The sequence below is a fragment of the Archocentrus centrarchus genome, chromosome 17 (genome assembly GCF_007364275.1).
Source record: "Archocentrus centrarchus isolate MPI-CPG fArcCen1 chromosome 17, fArcCen1, whole genome shotgun sequence".
NCBI lineage: Eukaryota > Metazoa > Chordata > Actinopteri > Cichliformes > Cichlidae > Archocentrus > Archocentrus centrarchus.
The window spans coordinates 9549335-9575431 of NC_044362.1; the positions used below are offsets into that span (position 1 = coordinate 9549335).

At 39.9% G+C, this 26097-nt stretch overlaps 1 protein-coding gene and 1 pseudogene across 1 annotated transcript; both read right to left on the minus strand.

Moving 5' to 3' along the window:
* Positions 1–204: 204 nt before the first annotated feature.
* Positions 205–8746, minus strand: LOC115795907 (transmembrane protein 8B). Its single transcript, XM_075074439.1, is given in 16 exon segments — positions 205–3091; positions 3213–3301; positions 3304–3328; positions 3437–3555; positions 3558–3579; positions 3984–4162; positions 4323–4465; positions 4680–4794; positions 5409–5505; positions 5714–5789; positions 5791–6058; positions 6337–6602; positions 6714–6841; positions 7446–7647; positions 7736–7919; positions 8584–8746. Coding segments are annotated over 16 exon segments (2307 nt in total). The 5' UTR covers positions 8651–8746; the 3' UTR covers positions 205–2764.
* A 649-nt stretch (positions 8747–9395) lies between these two features.
* LOC115796391 (leucine rich adaptor protein 1-like) lies at positions 9396–12372 on the minus strand (annotated as a pseudogene).
* Positions 12373–26097: the final 13725 nt, after the last annotated feature.

Sequence of the window (26097 nt, forward strand, 5' to 3'; positions counted from 1 at the left end):
CACACACACACACACACACACACACACCACACACACACACACACACACAGAGGAATGTGTCTTCAACACAACCACTACATTTCTGAGGATTATGATAATCTGCTTTCCTCTATTCCCCATCCCCTCTCTGCTATCAAAGTGTAAGTGCTGGTGATAGCGTGTCTTCGCCTTAGGAAAGGAAAAGAGCAGCCACATAAAAAGCATTGATAACAATTGAAATGATGCTCTTTATACATGGATTTATTTTTGACAGGCTAAATGCTGTTTGGATTTTAACAGACTAACAAGTAACTATAAGTAGAGGGAAATAATAAAAAAAAAAAAAAATCACTTTTGATGCTGAACATAGTATTTTTGTGTGCACACAAAGAAAGCATCAGTGTTTTGTGGTTGAAGAATTCCTATGCATACTTCTACTTATTTAATAATGTGATTCACACTAATTCACAAGAGGAAAATAGTATAACAATAAAAGGAAGGCTATGCACAAGTGTCGTGGAAATATTCAGTTTGAACTATGTGCAAAACACTTAAAAGTAGACAATGAAGCAGAGTGTACATCTTACATAAAACAGTCTGGAAAGTGTTCAGCAGTCTTTTTGGTAGAAGAGACAAAACACAGATCATAAAGAGGCACAGGACAAAATTATGAAAATACATTCAATGAGTTCCACTTCACACACTAACAACAGTACATTGCTCTGCTGTGTGATGTAGGTACGAGATAGAAATTGTATCTAATCATAAAGTGCTTCAGGTGAGTGTAAAAAACTGGAACTGAAATTGAGTTCAAAAACAGGACAGACAGGAAAAGACGGCTTTACTTAGCTCAGCACGAGCAGCAGTAAAGGAATTATGGAAACAAAACAGGGCCATAAGTATGGTGGCTGCATATTACCATATCCAAATGTGAGAACATTTCAAATGTGAGAACATGTGAAACTTTTTTGGCAGGGAGATCTGTATAAGCGTGGCATTTTATGAACAAATCAAAGAGATCTGCATAGTTACCTCCCAAAACCATCCTACACTGTATTTGTGAGTGAACTCAGTTCTAGTTGTGATTCTGACATTTACAGCTATGAGTTAAATCTGTAAGTACATTTACGCCTATAATCAGGGATGGATGTGATTTTAATGACACCAATGCCATCATCAGTTCCACTTGTAGGTGAAGTTCTTTTCCAGTTCCTTCACTGATTTTGATACATTGTCTGACAGGAAAAAGTAGACCTATGCAGATTTTCAGCATCAATCCACTCTTTTATTATCTCTGATTCTGATCTGTTTTGTTTTTTAATAGAACAGGTGAAAAAAAGGCATTGATGTGAAAAGATCCACTACCAAGACTCTGACATCACTGTTTTGCACTGCGCACCTTTCAGAAAGATACACATGAGCAGTGACAAAAGGATAAAAAGGTGAATAATGTGTGCGTTGAATATGTGGCTACATATTAGCAAGCAGTAAAAAGTTAGTGTGGTCTGTTTTTTCCCTTTAGAAACCAGGTTTAACTGGCAGATGAGATGAGTTATGTGTGAACTCAAACAGATGAGTAACTGCAAAGTTTTATGTAAATCTTTTTCATTAGTTCACGAAATGTCATACTCAGCTGTAAAAATCTGCATGGATTAAAAAAAAAGGCATTTGTTCAAATATGTTTCTACACTTTACACATTTGATCATTCAGATATGGTGATATACAGCTACAATGCGAACATTTATTACACAGCTATTACACTTACATTTCTCCACCTGTTTATCTCACCTAACTTGAAGTCCCTGATGGCCACCCCTACAGTCAGATAGTGGCGAAGACAGATTTTTAACATTTTTTCCCCCCTTTCACAAAAACTTAGGGGCAAGTTAAAGAGGAGCCACACTGATTTTACATACAGCCTCTACTACATAAGTTGGTATGTATGGAGTCAGAGGTAAGCTTAGTATTGGGACACCTGAATGGGCCAATGTTGCATTGTGGGTAATGTAGGTACCAGAAAGAAAATGAAGATGCTATCTGTGGTTTTAGCTGTGTTGATTTTGATACTTTAAAACTCACTAATTGTGAGTCCAACACTTTTTAGAGGCTGAAATTACATGAAGGCATGATAAATATAATAAACTGACTTTGGCAAAGGAGCTTTTTTGTTTTAAATGGTCCAATAAATTTGTCTTATTGTGCACTGCACTAGGAAGACTGCATGACAGAGTAGCAGCTCTGGAAAAGCTAGCCAGTCAAAATATTAAAACAATATTTAAACTACCTGATAGTTAAAGATCACACACGTGTCAAATGGATCTAAACATGAAGACTCAATGATAGACTAAACAGACTTAAAAATAAAGTTCCACAAAGTGCTGCTATTCCTCATAAATATTTCATTCTTTTCCTACACTACTAAAATACATACCTACACAGTGTACATAAACTCGTGGTTGTTTTGATGCTCACCCCCACAGTAAAATCACTGAATCACTGAGCAAACAGTGGAGGCTTCAGCAGGGTCAGTTACGTTCAAGTGTGTTTGCGTGGTTTTTTTAAGGACTTTTTAAAAATCCAAGTATATGAACAGTTTCACACTTGATGCAATTGTGAATAAGAAACCAAGAAATAAGACCGAAGAGAATACAGGCCCAACTTTGATTCTAAAAATGCATTACTCAGAGACTTTCTGTAAAATGTCACCTCCACCAGGGACCAGGTGCTTGTGTAAATCTAAGGGTGTCTAACAGCCACTACCTAGACACAGCATCTGCTGATCTACTATGTGACAGTGTAGAGTTCATCTTTGCTGCTCTGACAGAGTGTATATCCACAAACCCGGGGTCTCCAGGTCCAGCTCCAGTGCCAGCTCCAGCCTCTGCTCCAGCCCAACAAATCCCTGTCTCTCTCCTTTGGCGGCAGCAGGAACACCACACAACTGGCCACCAGGATGTGCCACAGCGAGTGTGTGTAGTAGTTAGCCTCTGTCTCAGCAAAAGTGTACAAACATACGCCGATTAAGGCGCACAGTGTCCCGGGGATCAGGTAGAAGACCCAACGCCGCCATGAGGGTGGGTAACAATGTCGTCGATGGACCCCTCGATACACCTGTAAACAGAAAAGCAGCACAGAAACAGAGTTTTATTATTGTCCAAAATATAATCGACATTTCCAAAGGTGTCTGCAACAGATTCTGTGAAAGAGTGTCCATGTAAGATGCACCTCTTACCCAGGCAGTGACCATGATCAGTATGGCACAGAGGATGGGGCCCAGCAGGTTCCAGAGGCCTTTGCGGTCCAGTTGCATTGACATGCTATCAGCAGAGTCCCGAACATAAACAGAGTCTACACACACAAATGGCACGAAAAACCCATATTAAACCCATAGGCTTTTAATATATCGAGCAGAGTGTGTCAACAGTATAAAAGAAGAGGTAGTACTCAACATCTTACATATTTGAATGTGGTTCTGATGCGAGCCATACACAGGATGGTGACCCAGAAGGAGCAGACGGATCCCAGGAAGTCACAGTATTGCAGGGTATCATAATCCATTATACACAGTACTGCAATGGCTGGTCACAAGCATGGTAGAACTACAAACATGACAGTAAGGGCAGATACGGATGTGTAAATTACTATTGCAATATTGTTTTGTATGTTTATCTTGATTTTATTATTTATTACTATTTTTGTGCTAGATAAAAAAAATAAAGGTTTGTTATTAAAGTTGTTTTAAACTCTTTTAGCTCTTCATCACACTGTTTTTGAACATTTAATCTGCACAAAACAAATGAACACTGGCCATCAGTAAACATCATCTTTATTGGTGACAGACCAGTACAGATGTTCACTGAACATGTCAGCACATCCCACCTACAATCATTGCCTCATTTCCTGAAACTTCCCTCTCATACAAGACTGTACCATAACAGAAGCTTTAACTTTTGTGTCGGAAACACACTTATAAGTATCCCTTCGTGTATGAATAGTGTTTTACCGTAGAGAAAAACATGCTGAAGAGGTAGACTGAGGCCTCGGTCATGTAATAGCGCTTAACTGCAACCACGATGGCAGGCAGGAAGGCCAGGTTGCTGAGCGTGAGCAACAGAGATGCTATCAACTGCCGGCTATACGACTGAGCTGTTGAATTATCTGTGCAGCCCCAACCACTCCAACCTGCACGCACGGTGAAAACAAAAAAATGCATGACTGTAATTATTTAAGAAGGACGGCATGTAATATTTTAACATTCCTGAAATGTAGGTTGAAGTGATTTGTACAAGTTTTAAAGAGGGCTACTCTTAAGAGAGAGTGTGTGTGTATGTGTGTGTCGTACCAGCCTTGCACACACATCCAGCGTACAGGTAACTGTACGATCTTAGAAGCCTACATTCACCGTATGTACCACAGTCCTCTACACAGGCACTGATAAACACCTCTGGGATCACAGACACCACTGAGGTATTACCACAGTTACTGCTGCCAGAAAAAACACAGACACATGCATGTATTATTACACAGACACTATAAACACACAAAGTATGAATGACAAATCAGACATCTTAATATTTCGGAGAGCTCTACTATAAAAAACTAATTTAGTACATCGTATATGTAGATTTGTAAAATAAAAGGACCAACACATATGTCTGTTACTGCAGTGTGTGTGTGTGTGTGTGTGTGTGTGTGTTACCTGTTGCATATGAGCTGCAGGGTGAGGTACCATGTTGCTGACTGAGGAAAAGGCAACCTGATCACAGCTTTAGGAACGCTGACATTCACAATGACACCATAACCTCCAAAGAAAGCTGCTGGCGAATCAACAACATATTTTTTGTCTACAGGGTACATTCTGATCTAAAAATCAGACCCACTGTGACCTCATACATTAACACCTTTTTTGTGTTTTAGGTTTTATTTGAAATGGTAAATGGGCTGGTACTTTTCTATTCTGAGCACTTACAGTGCTTTTTACTCATTCACCCAATCACATAACTATTCATACAAGCACTATTTTTCTATACCTAACCTTAGGCAACTTGGGGTTCAGCATCTTGCTCAAGGATACTTCAACATACAGACTGGAGGAGCTGGGAATCAAACCACCGACTTTCTGATTGGTAGAAAATTGATTCTACCTCTTGAGCCACCAGAAAAGAATAAAACCCCGTTTGAGAGTTTCCATGAATCTGCACTAAATGGCCCAGGATTACAAAGCAAACTGGAACAGAACACCTGAACTTGATGTGAACGTAAATATCACCATTTCAGTTAGTCAGCTGATACGCATTTATCATCTATCCAGTTATCACAATTGTACACAATTCTCTGGAGGTTTTCTGATTAATTAAGCATCAGCAATATTTTCTGGGTGTTTAATGTGTTAATTTATGTGTGTGAATTGGAATCAGTGCTACTGTACCTGAGCGACAGGATTGAGAGTGGTTGAGTTCAAGGACTGGAGCCCAGGGAGAGAGACAGGCAACCACACTGCTGCCATTCCCCAGGGTCATGTTAGTCTACAAAAACATAATAAGAAAGAAACACGCACATCCACAAAAATTAAACTGGGTGCTGGATCCGAACAGAACTCAATGAAAAAGGAGGAGGTCCGCACACCAACAAGCTCCCAAAACACCACACAAATGCACATTTCAAAGCAAACCAGCATGGAAGCTCAACTCAGACTCTCAAATCTGCAAGTGAAGGAGATTCAGTGTTACTCACAGAGTTGAGTGTGAGCTCCAGGTTGAGCGTACCACCACTGGCATGTGCGTGCAGTGGGTAGGTGAGCAGTGTGGGGTGTATTTGTAACGCTAATGTTGGGTCCACCAACGGGGGTGAATCGGAGCGACAGGACATCCACCTCATCGTACAGCACAGGGATGCTCCACACACAAGCTGATGCCAGCAATGGTGTCACCAGAGACGAAGATTGGTTGCTGAGGATGACTGTGTGTGTAAGCGCCGGACTGTTGCTTGTTGACGAGGAGTTGCTGGAGCTGCTGTTGCCACGGAGCTTGAAGATATCATCATCTGCTTTAAGGCCAACACTTTTTGGCTTACATCCCACTGCAGTAAACACACACATAAATAATTATCAGTATTTATCTTAATTATAAATACATATTATACCAAGCACATGGGCTTATTTGTAATGCTTTTTTGTTTTCCTTCATGCAGCGCGGTGCTGGGGGATGTTTTGAGTCCACAACATAGTTTCTAGTAATATTGGTGTACATTAGACAGCATTACAAAATAGCAAATTGACTTCATAGAGTGACTGTAAAGAGTGATTTCAGACACTTCTGTAGTGTGACAAACTTCAGTATAAATATTTCTGTACGCACCTGTGTAGTTTGAGATGACACTAAAGGTCACGGTACGGTTGACCTGGCTGCTCTCAATCACAACTCGTACCCAGGTGTCCCAAGGTGGGTTAGAGAGAGCTGCAGAGCAGCCAAACCCTGAGCAATTCACTGTTACCGGGCCCTGCTGTAGAGAAGCAGAGCCGAGCTTGAGGACCAGGGAACAGTTTCCCCTCTCTGTTCCCTCCTCTGACGAACAACCAGCCACAGAGACGGAGAGGGATGAGGCAAACTCTGGAACATAGAACCTAAGAGAGAGAACAAATACACTCAGTTTGTTGACTTAATAGACAAAAAAAAAAAAGAAAAAAAAATGTACAAAGACTGGAAGTACAGGAAGTAAAACCTGCACTTCTTACTTAAGGCGAGCAGGTCTCTCAGGGGTTGCAGTTTGTGTCAGGAATTTGCCCTGCTGTAAAACAGGTGTGTCCACTGCTCTCCTGACTGACAGCTGAGGCTGGAAGAAATAGGAGCAGGACGGAAAACCCTAACAGATAAAGACAGACAACAAAAGTCTGTAACTAAAGACATTCTGGTGCACAGTTCTCCCCATACAGATGAGGGCTATTTAAAGTCTGAATAAGTTAAAATGAGGAAGTGATGAGAGAGAAATTACAATAGAACAGTAGGAGCCTAATGCAAACCAACAAAATGCAGAGATTTCAGATGAAATATAAACTGATTTTTTAAATCCAGATCAATAATAAATAAGAAAACACTTCAGCAGGATGAACAAAGCCAAAGAATGTGGTTTAGCTACTTCACATTAAAAGCAACCCCCCCCCCTGCTCCTGTAGAACTGATTAGAGTATAAAAGGAAATTTACAGTACAAGTGAAGCACGACTGGAAGACTGACAATTTTACTGTGATCAATGGAAAACTAACTTTTTCTTTTTAATTCAGGCAAGTACATGATCAAAATTAGATGAAAATTTGACAGCCAGGCCATGAAAATTTAAATAATTTCTTTCCTCTAAATCCTCCTTGTCACAAATACACAATAAGCACAACTGGATCAGGGAAGAATAACTGTAGAAAATCTAATCGTGACACATGTAACAACATGTGCTGCACGCTGCTCTATACCAACCTTCTGTTCTATGCGGCCATCATCTTCAGGCAAATGAGCAGCAACATACCAGTCACCTGGGGCAGGGTCAGAGAGGTTAAACGTTGTGGAGTTCTCTGAGGTTACCGGTAAATTCAGAGACAAAGAGGGGCTCCATAGTGTCCTATTGGGAAACACCTTCTCTGTCGGGTTTATAACAGGAGGGGCACCCCATTGAATATAGCTGCAAAATGGGGGAATAACATAGGGTTAGGTTAAGGAGGATAAAACAGAGTCACAAAAGTTCAGCAAGAATGAACTTCATAGCTTACATAGTGACATTATGCTGCCCACAGTGGAAGCTGTGGCCCTTTGTCACGGAAAAGAGCCAGCGAGCGATGGCAGTTTCCTCTGGTATGTGGAACCTCTGCAGCCTCACGTTCCCGTACCAGCCATACTTTGACAATTTCTGGGCAGGCTTGGATGACAGCTCTGACACAAATGTGACCTGTCCGTCTGCAGGAGAAATGGGAACAGAATTTTTCACCTCATCGTAATAGAGTTTCTCTCAAAACAGAAACACACATTAAAGTAAATCCAAAAGAAGCCTCTAAATGTAAGCTTCAGGACCAGTCTAACCTGAAATCAGATGCTGCTCACCTGTAGCTTTTAATTTTGTAAATTCGTGCCGTCATGCATAGAAAACAGGAACTTCTGTTATTTTACTTACTAGTAAAATAACAGAAGTTCCTGAAGTTCAATTCGCATTAAAGACGTTAATTAAAAATAAATGACACCAAATATATTGTATATATATTCAATAAGAGAGTTGGAAAAAAAATCCACTTCAAATGCATACACACCTGACACGGTAACAGTGAACAAAGAAGACAAAAGAAATGCTACTGAAGGCTGAACACGTTTACACACCAACAGACTAAGTTAAAGAACTGGTTAATAACTGTGATGCATTACATATACTTTAAACATGGATGTCACCGTCTTCAAACTAAGGTTGTAGTAAACAGTGTTTCAAATAAGCTCTTTGTTAGTCTAGTCCTGACGGCGCAGCGCGTCTTTCAGGTGTTGTCAGGTGTTGCGGTAACTTCATTAGCCAGCCGTGACCGCTAGCAAACGTGCTAATACATCGGACTTAGTGCCTCCTGCCTGAAACACTTACCGTCGTCTCCTAATGTCCAGGCCGTCAGGGCGACGAAAAGGAGACCACGGAGAAAACAATCTTTCATATTTCCTTCCAAACTAACCGAGTCATTACATCTTCCGTGCCCCCCTGTCCTGGAATATACGCCTACCTCTAAAAACACAGCGATATGTTCATAACAGTTCCTGTTTTCTATGCATGACGTCACGAAAGTCGCTAGCGCTGCGTTTGCGTCCTATCGGAAAGAATAACACACGCAGAGTAAAGCCTTGGTGTTTTCGAGATTTTATATATGTATATACAACTCTTGCTAATAGTGCAAAAATAATACTAAAAGTTGTTGTAGATCTGAGTTTTACACCACAAGCAGTGGTCGTATGATAATCAAGATGACAAATTAAAGGAAAAGCCTGAACACTTTGTCCCTACAGAGAGTGACTGGGTCAACACATATCAGTATAGCTATCCAGCATGATTTTTCCCCATTGAGAGCTGACGTTATCAAGGTGTTTCTTTAATTTTTTCTGTATATATCCTGATGGGAGTGATTTCCTGGATGAAAATGCCCCTATTCAATGGGCACAAAGGGATCCCTGAGTGGTTTGATGAGTATGAAAATTATTTGTTGTTTGCATCAACAAATGAGTAAATATATTTTTGAAAAAAAAAAAAGGATTCAGTCCTTCTGGTCCCTCAGTTCTGTTGAAAGCATTCTGGCAGAGCTTTTTTTCCCCCCTTTATTTTCTTCCCCAATATTTAACATTCATGCTTTTCTTAAAAGGAACAAGAAAGAACATCAATAAATAACTTTTATTGTCTTCATAATTACAAAATATATTAGGCTTATAAATGTATATCACCTTATTCTGAAAAATCACCCTCTGTTGCATTTTCCCCACAACTTCAAGAGATTTAAGAGAACACGGTGTCTGCAAAACTAAAGATAAGAAAACTGCTAAGTAATGTTGTTTAAAAAAATACAAAGGAAATTTAGAGTAACATAAAACATAAGACCCACTGGTTTAACAACAAAACAAAAACCAAAGAAAAACGTGTTGTAATCTCATTCAAATGTGTGAAAACTTTATCACATCATTCAGTTCTGTGTTATTTAATATTCCTAAAAAAATACTTAAAAAATACACAGTCAAACAGAGTATATAGTGACAGAAACACTCTTCATATTAGTCAGTGGCATTAATCTTATCCTAACAAGTGTGCCAAAGTGCATTTTTAAGTCTCACATCAGTGGCTGTTAACTGTAGAGTTGAAAGGCTCTAAAGCAAAGATCACAAATCCAATTTGTGTTTAGAGAAGATCATACAAATGTCACATCATCTTCTGACTCCATCCAGGACCAATGGGTATCATAGCCTAGCCAAAGCTTCTCTTCACTGGGTGCACTGTCTTCCTTTTCCATCGAAGTGGTCTGAGGTGCTGTGAAACTCCCCTGAGTTTGGTGCACTGTCTGAGTCTCTCCCAGCTGTTGAGTGGGGACAAAAGTATCCAGTTCCAAGCTTTTCCTTGGTCTGGAAGATCTGAGCAAAACCCGTTTGATGGTGTCACCACACCTTCTGACATCTGACGGTATTGAGAATGAGTCCTGTAGTTGTGGTACAGCTTTACTATTCAAACCATTGGCAGGCCTAAATGATGTACGACCATGATTTCCAGGAATTGAGTGACTGACCATAAACTTTGAGCTGGAAGGACTCAGAGGTGTTGCTTCACTAGACGGTGAGCTGAGAGTGTCAACATAGCTTTTAAGGTCTGAATCACCAAAGGCAGTGTGAGGTGGTTGTGATGGACGATCTGCTGAGTCCTCACCAGTTGTTTCAGTTAGTTCCTCAGGGCAGGCTGGACGTTCTCTGTGAGAAAAATAATAGAAATATTGAACCTTATGTGGAGCAAAGACCTAAAGATAAACAAAATAAGCTAAGTCTGCATGATTCTAGACCAAATCTAAATGCTTCATTCAAAATCAAGAGTGAACACACAAAATAAAGGCTGCAGTGGCAGTCAGGGGTAAGTTTCCAAAATGGTTTTGTTTTAATGCGGTGCTTTACATATAGCTTTAATACAAAGCCTTTGGTTTCCCTCTCAAGGAAGTGCTTGACTGATGGCTCACTGTTATTCAGCAAAATATAATTTCTGACATCTTGCGCAGTGCCATTTTATTTCCTCTGCACAAAGGCCTGAAAATCATGCTCAGTGTCTTATAAAGCAATTTTCAGTGATGTATGTCTTTCCAATAGCGCCTTCTAGTTTCCCATGGCCATCTGCGGTTTGTGTGCTATTCTGCTGTCCACATATTTAATAACTTCCCATGTGCTTCAGAAGACTTAAAAAAATAAGCTAAACTATGCTAACACTGAAAGTGTTTGGGTTAAATCCAAAACAATGTTGTGCATATTTAAATGAGAGAAGGTTCCTGCACGCACAGGATGACCAGAGCCCAACAAATGAAATGTGGGCAAAGTGTATGTTTATGTGCAACAGTGTGGGACACGTTACTAAGTGAAACAATGTCTCACTTGGATGATTTTAAACTACGTCTAAGTGTGTGATGAAATCACTTATTTCAGCTGCTCTTCGGTCTGCTGATTATTGTTTCAGTAGTGATGCTCGTAGTGGTCACAAAATCTTTTTTTGATCCGCTCCTTACGTTCCTGTGTCTCTGTTTTACAAGCTAAAATGTAAGACGCTGCCTCAGTAGGTGGGGCACGGAGACAAGGAATAAAGATGCAGTGCATTCCCACTTAGAGTGGGACACCTGCGCACCCTGTATGTACACACCTGCAGGGAGACATCAAAGGCTCGTGCTCATCCACGTCGCTAGGCTGCTCAGGCTTCCTGTTAACTGCTGCCATGACTGGTTAAAGGACCCCGATCCTCCAACAGCCAGCGCATGGCCTCGATCCCCTCGTGCAAGGCCACCAACTGCTTTAGGATCTTTACATCGGCAGAACGGAGCCACCTCTGAATAAATACAGTGCAATTAGTTAGTCTTAAAGTGTAAAGGAAGGAAGAGGCGTGAGAGTGCATATTATGAACGTCTCCACCCTCATGCCCATTTGAATTGCAATAGGGTGGAACTAAGGTGGTGAGGGTGAGCAGGAATCCAGCCAGAATGTGGCACTGAGAGGTCTGGTGAGGATACAGGTAACAGTGGCTGTCATCAGAAATAAACAGGAGCCTGTGAAGTGGCTCAGAATGGCACTTCATACATGTCACAAACGTGACTGCTAAACAAGTTGTACAAGTTGTAGAATTTGTGGTGAACATACTGAGTCACTAAAGAGCACAATGGAAACAGTCTATTTAAACGTTACACACACACACACACACACACAAGAATTATTACTAAGAACGCAAATGTTTACCATCTCTTGTTTTAAGTTGTTAATTCTGTCGGACAAAGTGTCAGTGCAGTCAGTGCTGTGGTTTTCTCTATCAGTCACTTCAGACTTCCAACCATCTTCACAGTTTACTGCAGTTCTCATCCAAGTCAGAAGACTTTCCGGTGTCTTCCTCCCGATCTTATTTTCCAGCTCTATTAGATCCGGGAAGTAATCGTTGAATATATCCTCTGCCATCTCGATCACTGGCTTTGGATGGGAAATAACGCGTGCGCGTAAATCCCTCAAACCTCACGCACCCACAAACCCACCCGCACTCATCGACTTACAGCAGAGTCCGAGCGTTATATTCCTGAACGCTCCACAGTCCAGCGTGAGCGCGCATGGAAAAACTTGTCACAGGAGCGCAGAAAAAGCCACGAAAACGCTGGAAATACGAACGAACACACCGAGTGTGGCAGCTGACTGCCGTCACCACACGTAGCCTCCTACAGAGGTATGCAGCCCGGAACATGGTAGTGGAATGTGGAAATACCCTTTGTGTAGTCCTTAAACAATGGTGGGAATTTCACACGGAAAAGCTTCAGAAACACCTGTGAGCACCGAGCTGCGGAGATCCAAGCGCACCGGATACGGTCTAAATACATGGTATCACATCACTGTGAGATATATGTGTGTATATATATATAATATATATATATATATATATATATAATATATATATATATATATATTGAGCAATTTTGTTACTATTCCTTATTAGTCAATTTTTAGCTAAATGACTCGACCAAATACAATAAAAGTTAAATTAATAAACTCCAGAAAAAAATTAGTTTTTTAAATTAAATAAATACATCAAATAAAATATTTTTATTACATAAAAATATAAGCTAAAATAAATACAAATTAATTAAAAAAAAAATAAATTCTATTATTAAATTCAGATTGCGGCCTTGTTTGGGTTGTTTAAATTCACCTAAACTACAACGGACGGCGTAAGATTAAAAATAGGTTCATGAAGTCAAAGGAAGTTTCTGTAGCAGCAAGCATAGATTAAGGCAGTGGTTCTCAAATCCAGGCCTCGTGGCCCAGTGTCTTGCAGGTTTTAGATGGTCCCTGATCCAACACACCTGAATCAAATGGCTGAATTACCTCCTCAGTATGCAATCAAGTTCTCCAGAGTCCTGCTAATGACTTCTATATTTGACTCAGGTGTGTTGAAGCAGAGAACATCTAAAACCTGCAGGACAGTGGGCCACGAGGCCTGGATTTGAGAACCACTGGATTAGGGTATAAAACCAGTGACCTCAATAATTCTTCCTAGTGTTGTTGTCCAGCCAAATAGATGAAGGGGTAACCCAGAACCCAACACTGTAACACTGTCCTTCTCTGAAGGACATCCAACTGAGTGGGATTTCAATCAGTGCTAGATGGAAACTCTTCTGAGTAAAAGCTTTTACTCATAAGACTGCCTGCTTGTTTTTTAATTTAATTTTGTTTATTTTATTTTTTTTATGTCTCTTAAGAGAGCATGTGAAAACATTTCCAATAAGAAGAAAATTAAAGTACAGGCCTCTGGGATGTTAATGCTATGGGGATACTTAGCAGCAGGAATAGGGATACCGTTTAGAACTGAGAAAGAATTATTCTTTTTCTTCTTTTGGCTGCTCCTTTTAAGGGTCACCATAGCAGATCATCTGCCTCCATCTAACCATATCCCTACCATCCTCCACTGTCTGCATGTCTGCCTTCACATCATCCAGGAACCAAGGAAAGAATAATTGTGCCAAATACATGCAGAAGAAGTGCATCAGAGTGCAGGGACCTGGGTTCAAGAAACCTGAGATTATACCCCTCCATCTGTGGAGGAACCCAAGTATAACAGTTTACAGGTGCCTCACACCCACTCTTATAAAGCTGAGTGGGTTGCTGGGAAGAATGAGCTAGATCCTCGAAATGAGGAGAGCAAGCTTGCGACAACCTGCTACCACTATAAACATGTAAAAACTCAGTAATTTGTACAAGTCTCTAATTGTTTAGTAGATAAGTTCTGACTTACCTACCAAACAGTTAGTTAAGCTCACTGGCCTTCTTCTGGCCTCTTCTTTCACTGTGGTTCAGGTCTGCTGGCAACACCATGCTGAAAATCTGATTGCCCACAGCTGTACTTCATCTGGTTGTTAGTGGAGCTGAATGTTGCTTACCGAGGTTAAGAAAAGCTTTGTATGGATTCTTTATACACAGAAGTGCTCAAGATCTGCAAAGCCCTGAGTGGAAAGATTCAGGTCTATTTATTTGTGCACAGCCTACTTTTTCAGACTCGCAGATGGGTCAAGTAAGCAGCGAGGAAGCTGACATCTGCCAGCCACTGAAATAGTTGATTTATTTTTGTTTGCCTGTCGTCTTGCCCCATATTGATGCCTCTTTGAAATTGGACCGAAGATTATGGGAGCTTGGTACTTCTTCACGAGTGAGATCAAGACATTACGTTGTTTAATAACTGTGTAATATGCATTGATGATCCGGTAGCAGCCTGACTAAAAATGCAAAGCAAAGTACAGAACACACAGTAAGCATAATGATGCTTCGCAAAGCTCTACAGAGGGACAACACTACTGCAGGACCTATACAGGCCTGTGAGCAACCACCAATAGCTGAAAATCAATAAGATCCAACACTTCAGAGTGTTTCATCCAAAAAGATAGAGACGGAAGCAAAACTAGCACAGCAAATTAAAATGGATTAAGATAAGACAAATAACTAATGTGATGTCCGTGGGTAAGCTGGGACTGCAGTGTTTAGGTTAAAGAGTGAATCGTGATCTCATGCACGGCCTTTTGCTTTACCTCCCTCAGTGGGGTTACTCCACAGTTTACAGGCTCATAAATTTCTTTCACACTTACCTTTAAATCTCAGCAGTGGAATAGATTACCTTGGCTGATTTTACTGGAGCTGCTCAGTGGTCACCAGGAATGCTGCTGTTATAGTGACATATATGGTAGTTGCTATTATGGATTATTGCCCTTATGTAAATTGTATACATGGATAACATTCATAGCAGAACTGTAGATATTGTAGTATGTAAATGTCTTGAGCCCTAATTTCTTTATATTTTGTGAGGAAAAGGTGCAGCGGTTTATTGAAAGCATACACTGAAATACAGTGTATATAAAAGGAAACACACACAGTAAATCTGAGTGTCAAATAAGCAGTGTCAGAACATGTAAACTCTATAAGAGTCAGTTCAACACCAGTGGGTGTAAAATGCCTCCTTATGTTCTGCAGTGTTGGTGTAAATATTCAGAGTTAAAACAGGTTTTTTAAAAATAACTCTTTACAGTGTAACTTGTCAAGTGTTAAAGGAAATGCACTCGGTTAGAGTTACTAAAACACTATAATGCAGTGTTAATGAAAATTCTCCAAACTGAGTGTAAAAAAGTACTCTGAAAAGCTCCGCCCCCTTGCACTTTGTGCCAGACCGAAGAGAATTTTATCGGCGCCATTTTCAACTTCTCCGCCTTGCTGGAAAAGTCTCGGTAAGTTTCCTCAATTTTTCATTTTTTTCCTGAATTTTCACTGTCGTTACACTCAAAGCAGCATATTAAAATAACATGGTTCTTCAGACAGAAAAAATATGCTTTTCACGTGACAGATGTTTGAGGAGTTGTTAGCTAGCTTAAACCTTCAAAATGTTATCCTATATTTAGCATTAAATAAAGATGGCATTTTAGACATAAAATTGCATTAACGGGTCACTACGCTTCCAAACGTTGATAGGAACCTATAAAATATACTTCAGGGCTGATTTTGGGAATTGACTTCAGACACCTGCCTCGAGCTCCCCCGGGTTATGTTTTCAATTTGCCTCGGGGGAAACTCCTTCTGCGGGAGCTGCGGTTCCTCTGAAACAGCATGAAATGTATCGTCGGTGTTAATTAAATCTCAGCTATTTCTACTTTTTAATGGTATTCTATTAAAGTTATGCTTGTTACTATCAACGAACATGAAATCGTCCTCAGATGAATATCAAATGATCAACTACGTTTGTGGTTTGTTTAAAGTAATTCTTGAGTCAAAACAGTGTTTTAGTCGTTGATCGCCAGGCGCTGAGACGCCCTTGCACTGGGCTGAGAAAATCGGTTTACTTTCAGAATTCTGCTGTCACAGCATTTAGCAGACAGGAGCACACCCCGCGGACTCCACACCGGCTAGATCGCTGCTATTATTGCTGCTTGCTTCATACACACCTAAAGAGGCGGAGCCCTTACTGAGACGTGAGCTCAGGTGGAGCAAAAGGAGACGTTTTTCTAGCATCCAAAAGAAGCCCCCCCCCCCCCCCCCCCCCCCCCGAACCACCCACTATTAAACGTTTACTGGGAAGCAGCTGGAAGTCCTCCATCAACCACCTGATCAGCAAGTGAAGAAAAGACAACTTTGTAGCTGCTTCATCCACCCTGTTTGTTTCACACAGGGAAAAACTGCTGTACGGAAGTTAAAATATGCAGATGAACTGTAATTCTTATCCAATTACTTCAGTAATCAATGGAATTATCGATAGAATACTTAATTACTAAAGTTGCAGCCCTAATTAATTTGCTCCTTTAGGACAGCACCACCACAACATGTGAGAGAGATGTATGCTCAAGGCATGATTGAAAAGTTCCCAACTGGCGTGATCCTTATTCCAAAAATGGATATGTAAGTATTAAATCCAATATCCAAGTTGTTTTAAATTCTTTATCTTTTGACCCAAAATGCTGCCTTTCTAATAAAATAGCCTGTTAACCTATTTTAAAGGAAGATTTCTATTATGGTTAAAGTGGCTACTTAGCATGGAGGCTTAAAACCATCCAGAGGAAGAGCACCTTATCAGAGGGGAGAAGATCATCATGTCAGCTGACTGGGTGTGGACCAACAGCCAGAGGAAGATGCTTCATTTAACCCTGAGGTGCCCTAAGAGAAGAGCCATATAAGGAAGCTAATTCCTTCATGAAATACTCTTCTGATGAGGCCGCCATCAGGAACAAAATGAAGATGATGTTTGATTACCGTTGCAAGATGGTCCTGGACGAAAACAGATCATCCAGCGTCTTGACTGAATTTCCTCGCTTCAGAGATGTCAGAGGCTTGGTAATTCAGCATTTTACACAAATAGCCTGTTGATGTACAATTGTGTGTTCATAAGTGAATTGACTTGTTCTCTAAAATGAAACACTTCTAAATAGCTATACATCTCATTTTGGGCAAACTCCACACTTTACTTTGATGCTTACTAAGTAGGTTTGGTCAAAAAAATTAATCAAAGAAGTTAGTTTCTGATCATTGAGTTGATCACACAATCCAGTAAGATCTTTGTTTTTAAATTAATAACCTCTTTTAAACAAACCTGCCCCTGAATAAGGCCTGGAGATGAATTGGCTTTGTGTTATATTGCAATAAGCTCTTTTTCCATATGTTTAGATTGAGCAAGACTTCATTCTGGAATTTGGAGAGATGGTAAGCTTCCAGGTTTTTGGAGAGTTAGTGCCAACGTTTTTTTTTTTCCCCCATAAACTGCAAACATTCGTTTTATATTGGAATCCATTTGTTTTTATTTTACATAATTTTTCAACATGGTAGTGTATGGTTTGCAGTGATTATTTTCAATGTGTTTTTTATTATTTTTGATGAGTGTTGTACTTCTTGTCTTATTTTCTGTGCTCAATTAATAGAATGCCTTTACTTTAGGTGGCCGACTGTTTTTCAAGCATAAAGTGATCCAGCAGAGCAAGACTCTCCCTACCTCAACCGACCTTGAAGAAGTGATCTACTGTGCTGAAGGAGCTTCAAGTGAGGAGGAACTGGATGAGACCCTTACCTCTGGTAGTTTTATTCTGTAGGAACTTAAACCTAAGTATTAATAGTAGCTGGAGGAATTGTAAAGAATTTTTTATTTAATTGAATTTTCTATTGGATTTCTTTATGTTTCGGCTTTAAAGGAATAGCCCTTTCTAATTTTTTTTCTTATTTTCATGTTCTGTGTTATTTCTGTTCTCACAGGCTGGGACAGTGATCTTGCTTCCATCATTCTCCTGTTCCACCTGATTCCTCCTTCCTGTCAGGGTTCAAAAGACGTGGGAAGGTTTCTCCATCCCAGGATGAGGAGCACCATGTGGTCTTCCAGAAGGTTTGTAATGTATGTTAATTTTTGCAACAACTATTACCTGTTCCCTTTCTCCTCTTTTGCTATGATTCTTTTCATATATGAAATGGATTCTGTTTTAAAATTATATGGAACCTATTCATTCCTTTTATTGCTATGTATTCTTCTATTTGGGGGCAGAGAGTGTTGGTTAGGTGTTGATTTGAACTTTGACAGGGAAAGCTTCTGGCAGAGTTTTTGACAGAAATTTTAAATCCCACTTATTTTTCCTTTTTTTCATACTTAGAGTGGAACAAGTGTCCAGGAACATGCTGATGCCATGAACTCCACTACGCAGCCCTACCCACTTGCTGTTGGGACAAAGAGGAGCACCATTCATGAGTTCTTCATTGTTCTGGACAAGCAGGTCGTACCATGCAAGTCAGCCAGCTCACTTGGAGCTTTTGATGAAATTTTTCACTTCGTATTGGAACTGTTTATAATCAAATGCTCCACAACATGTACGTCTTGGAACTTGGAGAGTTAAAGGAAGGTGCTGAAATTGCTTCAGAACTTGTAGTGAACACTCTCTCTCTCCATGTCAAACACAAAATTACTTTCAACTGGGGCTACAGAATTTCATCGGCAACAACATATTCCTAATTGGTCACTGGTAATCTAAAGATCTAATTTGAAAAGCTTTTGTGTAAAATTTTATGTGACCTTAAGAAAATGGGTGCTTTTAACTTTGTCACTGACCAATTGATATTGTCGTTTGTTAAAATGGCACTAATGTCAAGTTCTTCAAAAAATATGTATTTCTTAGATAAATGGATAAAGATGTTCCAGTAAATTCACATTGTCTTAGAAAAGTTTTTCTTTCTAATCAAACTGAAAATGCAGAGAAGCCTTTAAGTGCATTTTATTTTTGTACTGAACTTAATAAATTAATAAGACAAGGAAGATGGGTTCTTTTTGTGCTACAAATATCTTTGGCTGTATGTCGTAAGAAATATTAACAATAGGTTTATAAAAACAGTATATAATTGTGTAAATTTTTTGACACTGACTGAATGGTTACACAATTCACACTGTTAGAGTTAATTTAATTAACAGTTAAATAGATCTTACACTTGTTAAGAAAAAATTGTAGGAGTTGATTTAGAATAACACTTAAAGTAGCAGTGTCATATTTAAATAACACTGTGAGTGTTATTTATGTCATAGAGTAAAAGTATATTAACAATGTGAGTGCTGATTACATTTTACTCTATAGCTAAATTTAACTCTAATCAGAGTAAAATCAACTCTGAAAATGTAACACTGAGCTCAGTGTAATTTTAACACTGTACAGGGCGGGACCATATGTTCACTGGCTCAGTGTTAAAATTGACTCTTTTAGTGTTGCATTAACACTGCCCATTTTACTGTGCAGGGTTTTGCACAATTCTAATGAGTTTTAAAGTCAATATTTGGTGTGAGCACCTTTATTCCTCAGCACAGCCTGAACTCTCTGGGGCAGCTTTCTTGTCATTTCTTTGAGCAGTCTTTTCTATCTGTGTTTTTCTACCCAGGTGTGTTTTTACTGCACTGGCAGTGTGTTTGGGATCATTGTCATGCTGAAAGTTAACCTGTTGCCATTCAGATGCTTTCCAGATGGTGTTGCATGGTGGCTCAAAATCTGCGGGGTACTTTTTTATGCTTGAATGATTAAGCAGGCAAGCAAAAACCATTCCTCTGAAAATGGTCAGGTACAGGGATTGGACTGAGAATGATTGAAAAACTGATAGACCTTCAGAAAACATGTATAACTTTTCCTCAAAACCACAAAATTGAAAGAAAATTTGGCTCCTTGGAAGCAAAATAAAAATAAAATATAGGCACACGCAAGCAATGAGGGGACCAAGCAATGAGACAGTTATGAGGAATCAAGTTGTGAGAACAGGAAGAGGTGTTAAGATCTGCCGGCAAGTTATGTTAATTACAGCATCCCTCAAAGGTGTAATGACACCAAATTCCTTGTCAGGTAGGGGTCCAAAAGACTGCTGGGAAGTTTGGTTTTTGCTAGGCCAAAGCATTGCTGAGATAGAAGCTCACTTCCTTTTTGGCGGCTTTGCCATCAAATTTGATTAATTGTTGCGGGTGAATGCTTCTGTAAACCAAAATCAAATGTGATAACTTTTGTGGGGCTTGCTCTCAACATCATATAAACTGAGTTTCGTGAAATCAAATTTGCACCCTGTGAAAAATTTGTTTTCACTTTGTATAAAATCCAATATGGCGGTTCAAACAATTCAGTCATGGTTGTAAATGCTAGTCCACCTTTGCCCCAATGGTGGCGTTACAGTGCTCAAGGTAGTGGCACATAACTTGGTGAAAATCTTAATGAGAATGTCTTGAGGAAGTGTGCCAACCAGTTGCAGATTGGCTCCCAGTGAGGCGTGGCTCAAGACTACTGCACATTATTGTGTAGCTGCCATTGGTCATGAATGGTCCGATAAACTACTGGTAATGCCTAGAAGAACAAACTAATGTATTCTTGGAAACACAAAGCATAAATATATTGCAGCTTTTAGTTGCTCTTATGAACTTTGTTGGAAGATGATCCCCCCCCCCCCCCCCCCCCCCCCCCCCCCCCCCCCCCCCCCCCCCCCCCCCCCCCCCCCCCCCCCAGTTATTTCTCATCCATGTTTCTTTTGTTTTTAATTGTTTTATTTAGTATAAAATTAACATCTGGTATCAGACATTAGCATGTAATAAATTAATAAATTAAATTAATAAATTAATGTAATGAATTAAAAGTGTTTTCCTCAATTTTTGATCATTACAAATGCCAGAAATCACTCATAACCCTCATCGGTGAGCTCTCTAAGCCACTTAGTTGCTGACTTGTTAAAACGGTTAAGTACTGTGTATGAGTTAAGTGCTTTAATTCAATGAAAATAATAAGAAATATTAATAAGACCTTCTTTTGACCTTGATAACTGGGCTTTAGCTGAAGCATTAATTTTAAACTGCTCGCATTTTCTGGAAGGCCTGCAGATGGCAGCATAGACTCAACATTTCCAAGCTCTCCATTAAAGGGTGACACGCTATGAGCTGAACAATCAAGTCAGATCTGTACACTTCAGGGATTTACAATCATTAGTTGTGTTTTCTTAAGAGTACGGATCAAGTTTCATCACTGAGCCTGTCCAATCCTGAAAACTGACCCTAAGTCAACACTGTGAGGTCATCACATATACCTAGAGAATGTGTTTTTTGTAACTTTATACGAGAGTCCAGCCATTAAACGTCCAAGTTTGTTGACAAAGGTGCTCGGCTGCTGCGAGCACATTTCGGTGACTTCATCGGAGAGAGAAGCATAACACTGAAAGTAAATCTGTCAAATCTGACACAGCATTCTGCTTTCTCCTGGAATGAAATGGCAGTGGGAAGCTGCAGTGAGAAGTGGATAAAAATCTGGTTTCACTTGGGTTTGGGGGGCATAAATTATTACCTACCATGTTTAGGAAATGTGAGAGTGACCCTGAAGTCAGCGTTACATGAGGTAGTGGTTGATCATAAAAATGTTGCACACTGAAGGAATTATGTTTTTATGAGTCAGGGCCTCTGACTTCCAGTTTTAGGGAAATCATAAACTTGCATAAACTTAAAAAAAATGGTCAAAATGTGGACGTCACTGAAAGGGTAACATTATGAGCAGATAAGATTTTACTGCATCTGCCACTGCAATTAAATGTGATTTACTGCAGATCATAAAGAGAACAGGAGGTTTATTGTGGGAGTTATCCCATCCTTTTTTTTTTTTTTTTCCAACACCTGAAATAAGTGAAGAGCAGAATAAAATCCACATCCACTGAACTACAGAGAGAGTGAACACTGATCATAAAAAAAAGAACTAGATATATTAACATCCTTGGAGTGGAGCCCAAATCCCCAAATAATAAGGCTGAACTTAGGGAAGCATGTTTGAGTCAAGGGTCCGAAAAACAGCACTGCAAATGAGGCTAGTGGGCCAGGAAATCCTGCAGGTTCACATGGTCTGTGGAAGGCAGTCACAGGCAAACAAAATCAGTCACCGAGGGCAAGGACCCTGGGTTTTACAGTACAATAAGGCCAGGAAACACTCAGTCATTCGTTCAGGTTTCCCAGGAAAAATAAGCTCTAAAGTGTGGAAATCGTCACGTGTGGGGGAGGAAAAGTTCAACAACTGGGGATTATAAAGTAAGTGAAAAGTTTGATTACTTTAAAAACGTGGCATATTTTGGCATGATGTGCAGAGTGTCTTTAAAAAAATGTGAGGAAACTGGGCAAGTGGAGGACAAAAGAAGAAGTAGCAGGAAAAAAAATATCTACCGCAGATGAACAGTATCTGAAAGTCATGTCCTTACGAAACAGGAAAAAAAACCCAGCTGTGTCAGCTCCTGACACAGGAGCTGAGAGATGCATCTGGGCCTTCAGCTGATCATCTGCAGTTTGTCAAAACCTCATCAGAAACGGTCTCAATGTAAAGGTGACTGTCAAGAAGAAATTCTTAAGGAAGGACAGCAGAGAGGAGAGGTCTGATGGAGCGATGAATTCAAATTTGAAATTTTTGGTTCAAATCGTGCTCATAACAAATATCGAGTTAATTTTTTTCTTTTATTTATCTATTTTTAGCCTGTCATGTCCTGCAGTTTTCACAGTCAGAATGATGATCCGAATGCACTGTTGTACCAAACATATTTGCTCTTACAAGAAGAGCTATATCAGTTCTCTATAGGCTACTCTTGTTAATGTTTGTCTTTTTCTTTTATTTATTCATTCATTTTGATTATTGTTCACAGAATATGACAGCCAGGTCTGACAGGCAGGAAGGAAAGAGTAAGAGAAGAAGAAGAGAGAGGGGGGGAAAACAGAGCAAATAAGGGGACAGAGCTAGATATACACACACACACACACACACACACACACACACACACACACACACACACACACACACACACACACACACACACACACAGAGTTTGCTGTGTTATGTTGTAATGTATGCGTTTACATGTCTATCATGAAACGTACTCAATAATGAGGGCGATAAGCTGCAATGAAGCCCCCCCAGGATCTAGAGGGAAAGACCCTGGGAACCCAGGTCATCCACAGCCCACAGAAGCTCGAAAGACCAGCGGCTACACATCCCGATGATAACCACACGCACACCCCAGAAGAGGAAGGAGAGAGACCGTAGACGGAGCTCCCACGGCCAAAGGGCAAGAGCCCCAGAGAGCCAGAGGCAAATATTGATTTTCAAGCTCATTAAAATGTGCAAACCCTTACATACTATATTTCCATGTATGTTTGTACATGTTTCAATAAACTGCTGCACCTATTTCCAGGTTTTCATAGTATATATCCATCCATTTTTCTTCCACTTATCTTTTGCAAGGTCATAGGGTGAGAGGCAGGGTACACCCTAGACAGGTACCCAGCCAGCCTAGCATATATAAAGAAATAAGGGGTGGCTGAAAACATCTGCACACTACTGTATATCATTAATATTCAGTTTTAATAATGCAGAATTTCAATTTATTAGCTCTCTGATTAGCTTTTCCCCGGTATCTGTCATCTTCTAGTGAACTGCATGTGTGTTAACTTTCATTCTCTTTAGTCTCACTGATTTTAAAAGCACCCCCACGCTCCTAAGTTAAATTGTTAGGGTATTTGTTTTGTGCAACTGAATTTTTAAGCTACATCGATGATTGTATATATTGCAATATTGATATTTTGCTCCAGCTGCTGGAGGTAGCTTATGACAGGAAAGTGTTACTGATCTTCTCATTGATGTCCACAGAAATCAAGTAAGTATGTTTTCTAAAACAGTTCTTTTAAGGATTTACAGTAAGCTTAAACACTGCATAAAAAAAAGGTCCAATGCAAAGAGAGGAGCTGTTAGTTAATAACTCCTGCAGCGCATGAATTTTTAGTTAAGTAATCATGCTGCTCTGTGCATCTGTTTCCACTTAGGGACCTACAGGGAGATTAAATGAATGTGGAAAAGTAATGGATCTCATATGTATAGAGAGGCCCATTTCCATCTTGTAATTGTGTTGCTTATTCAAACCATGACATAAAGCACAGACACTGGAAGGGGACACATGAATATGGCATTTACAGTGCATGACAGGCATGCTAAGAAGCACATGAATTTTTTTTTTACAGGAGGGCTCCCAAACATTAAACTGCTCATGTTTCCAAATGCGTCTTACAGTGTCAGACTGAAGCAAAATATAAGCAGAGGTGCACACTGAGCGGATGCAGCATTGAGGCACAACCTGATAGGCTGCGGGGCCATCAATAGATTCCTGCTGCGTCTATCTTTGTTGTTTAAACATAAGGCAGCGGCACCAAAGAGCTAATGCTGCGCCTGATTGAATGCTTGATAGGAAAAGCCGGAGGAGCCTGTGTCAGAGGCCACAGTGGCTAGCAGATTCTAAGCACATTAACATTCCTGAATAAATAACCCCAGGGAATGTTATTGTGGAGACATTAAACAGGATTTTCGTCCCAGAGCTCCGGAGAAAGGCCAGGCATCATTCTGGGATCTCTATTGCCTGGAGTGAGGAGAAGCTGAAGAATCCAGTGCCAAAGAGAAGGGACCCCCCCCCCCCCCCCCCCCCCCCACACACACACACACACACACATCCTCTTCTTCCTGAGAGAACATTTAAGTTCCAACACATGAGAGAATTTGAGTTATTTTGCTTTCATATCCTTCCTGATACCGGCTTGTTTTTCATTCATATCTATACATACATTATTGATGACATTTAATATTATCTTTATTTCTTGGATGTGTTGTTTTCCCATATAAATATTTAAACAGATCTCGGTTTCCTGAGCTCTTTTGTCACTCGCATACATTTTCCAGTTAACCCTGTAAAGCCGGAAAATTCAATTTTTTTTTGAAAAGCATTAAAGTAAATATCAGTTTGCATCTATGAGTTTTAATTTGTGTCAGATTTGCTACATTCAACTTTTATTTTGTAATTTATTGCTTAAAAATGTGTTGTGCAATGTAGGTTTTTTTTTGGGGGGGGGGATGAAACTGATGATGTAGATGTAAACTCATGCATCAAATATAATTGACTTTATCACCTGTTACAGGTGTAGTTGTTTGTACTCTTAGTTTAGTCTTCAGGTGTCCTTCATTATAGCTCTTCACCTCCATCACGTTCCCCTGTTTAGTTATTCCCTGTTTTGTTGTGATAGTCTTTGTCCCGTATGCTTAGTGTTCAGATTTGCTTTCCCCAGTCTCGTTTCCCCAGTGACTTTCATCTGTGTTCCCTGGTGTGTATTGTCTGCGTTTTCCCTTGTCCTTTGTCAGGGCGACCCTCATCCCTCAGAGCTGTGTGTCCCGTGGGTTCTGTGTTTATTCCTTTAGACTGTAAGTCCCTAGTTGCTGCCTTGCTTGAGTTTTCTTTATTGTTATGTTTTGGAAAGTTTTCAGCATTAAATCAGGTACCAGTGGGAAATAGTATTGGTACTATTGTACCAACTATTGGTACTAATCAATATATTAGAGCTGTCAAGACACCAGACTTACTGTCCACAGAAGATTACCAAAGCACTAATCCATGCAGAGTCTACATTACACATATTTTACAGCTGGCTTAATTAAATAAGCAATAATCAAGATCACTGTACATGCATGTGCGCAGAATAGAGGAGTCTATGCTAATATATTTACAACCACAGAAATATCAATGAAGAACTTAATCAATATCGCTACCACCAGTTTATCAATATATACAGCATCTCATTGTAGAAATAACATCAATATCCCTACCTCATGTATTTTGTTTAAGTGCATTAATAGATTTTTGTTTTTGGCCACTTGTGGGAAACTTAACATTCTTGTTGATTTGGAGCTGTCTGTGTCCATCTGGTTAGTGTCCAGTACTCTCTCCTTTCAGCTTTGTTTGTTCTCTGTGTCGAGGGGCACGTCTGGCTGTTTAGCTGCTAAACTTTGGCTGTAGAGTACATTAGGTTCAAAGAGCTGCAAACAGATCCAGT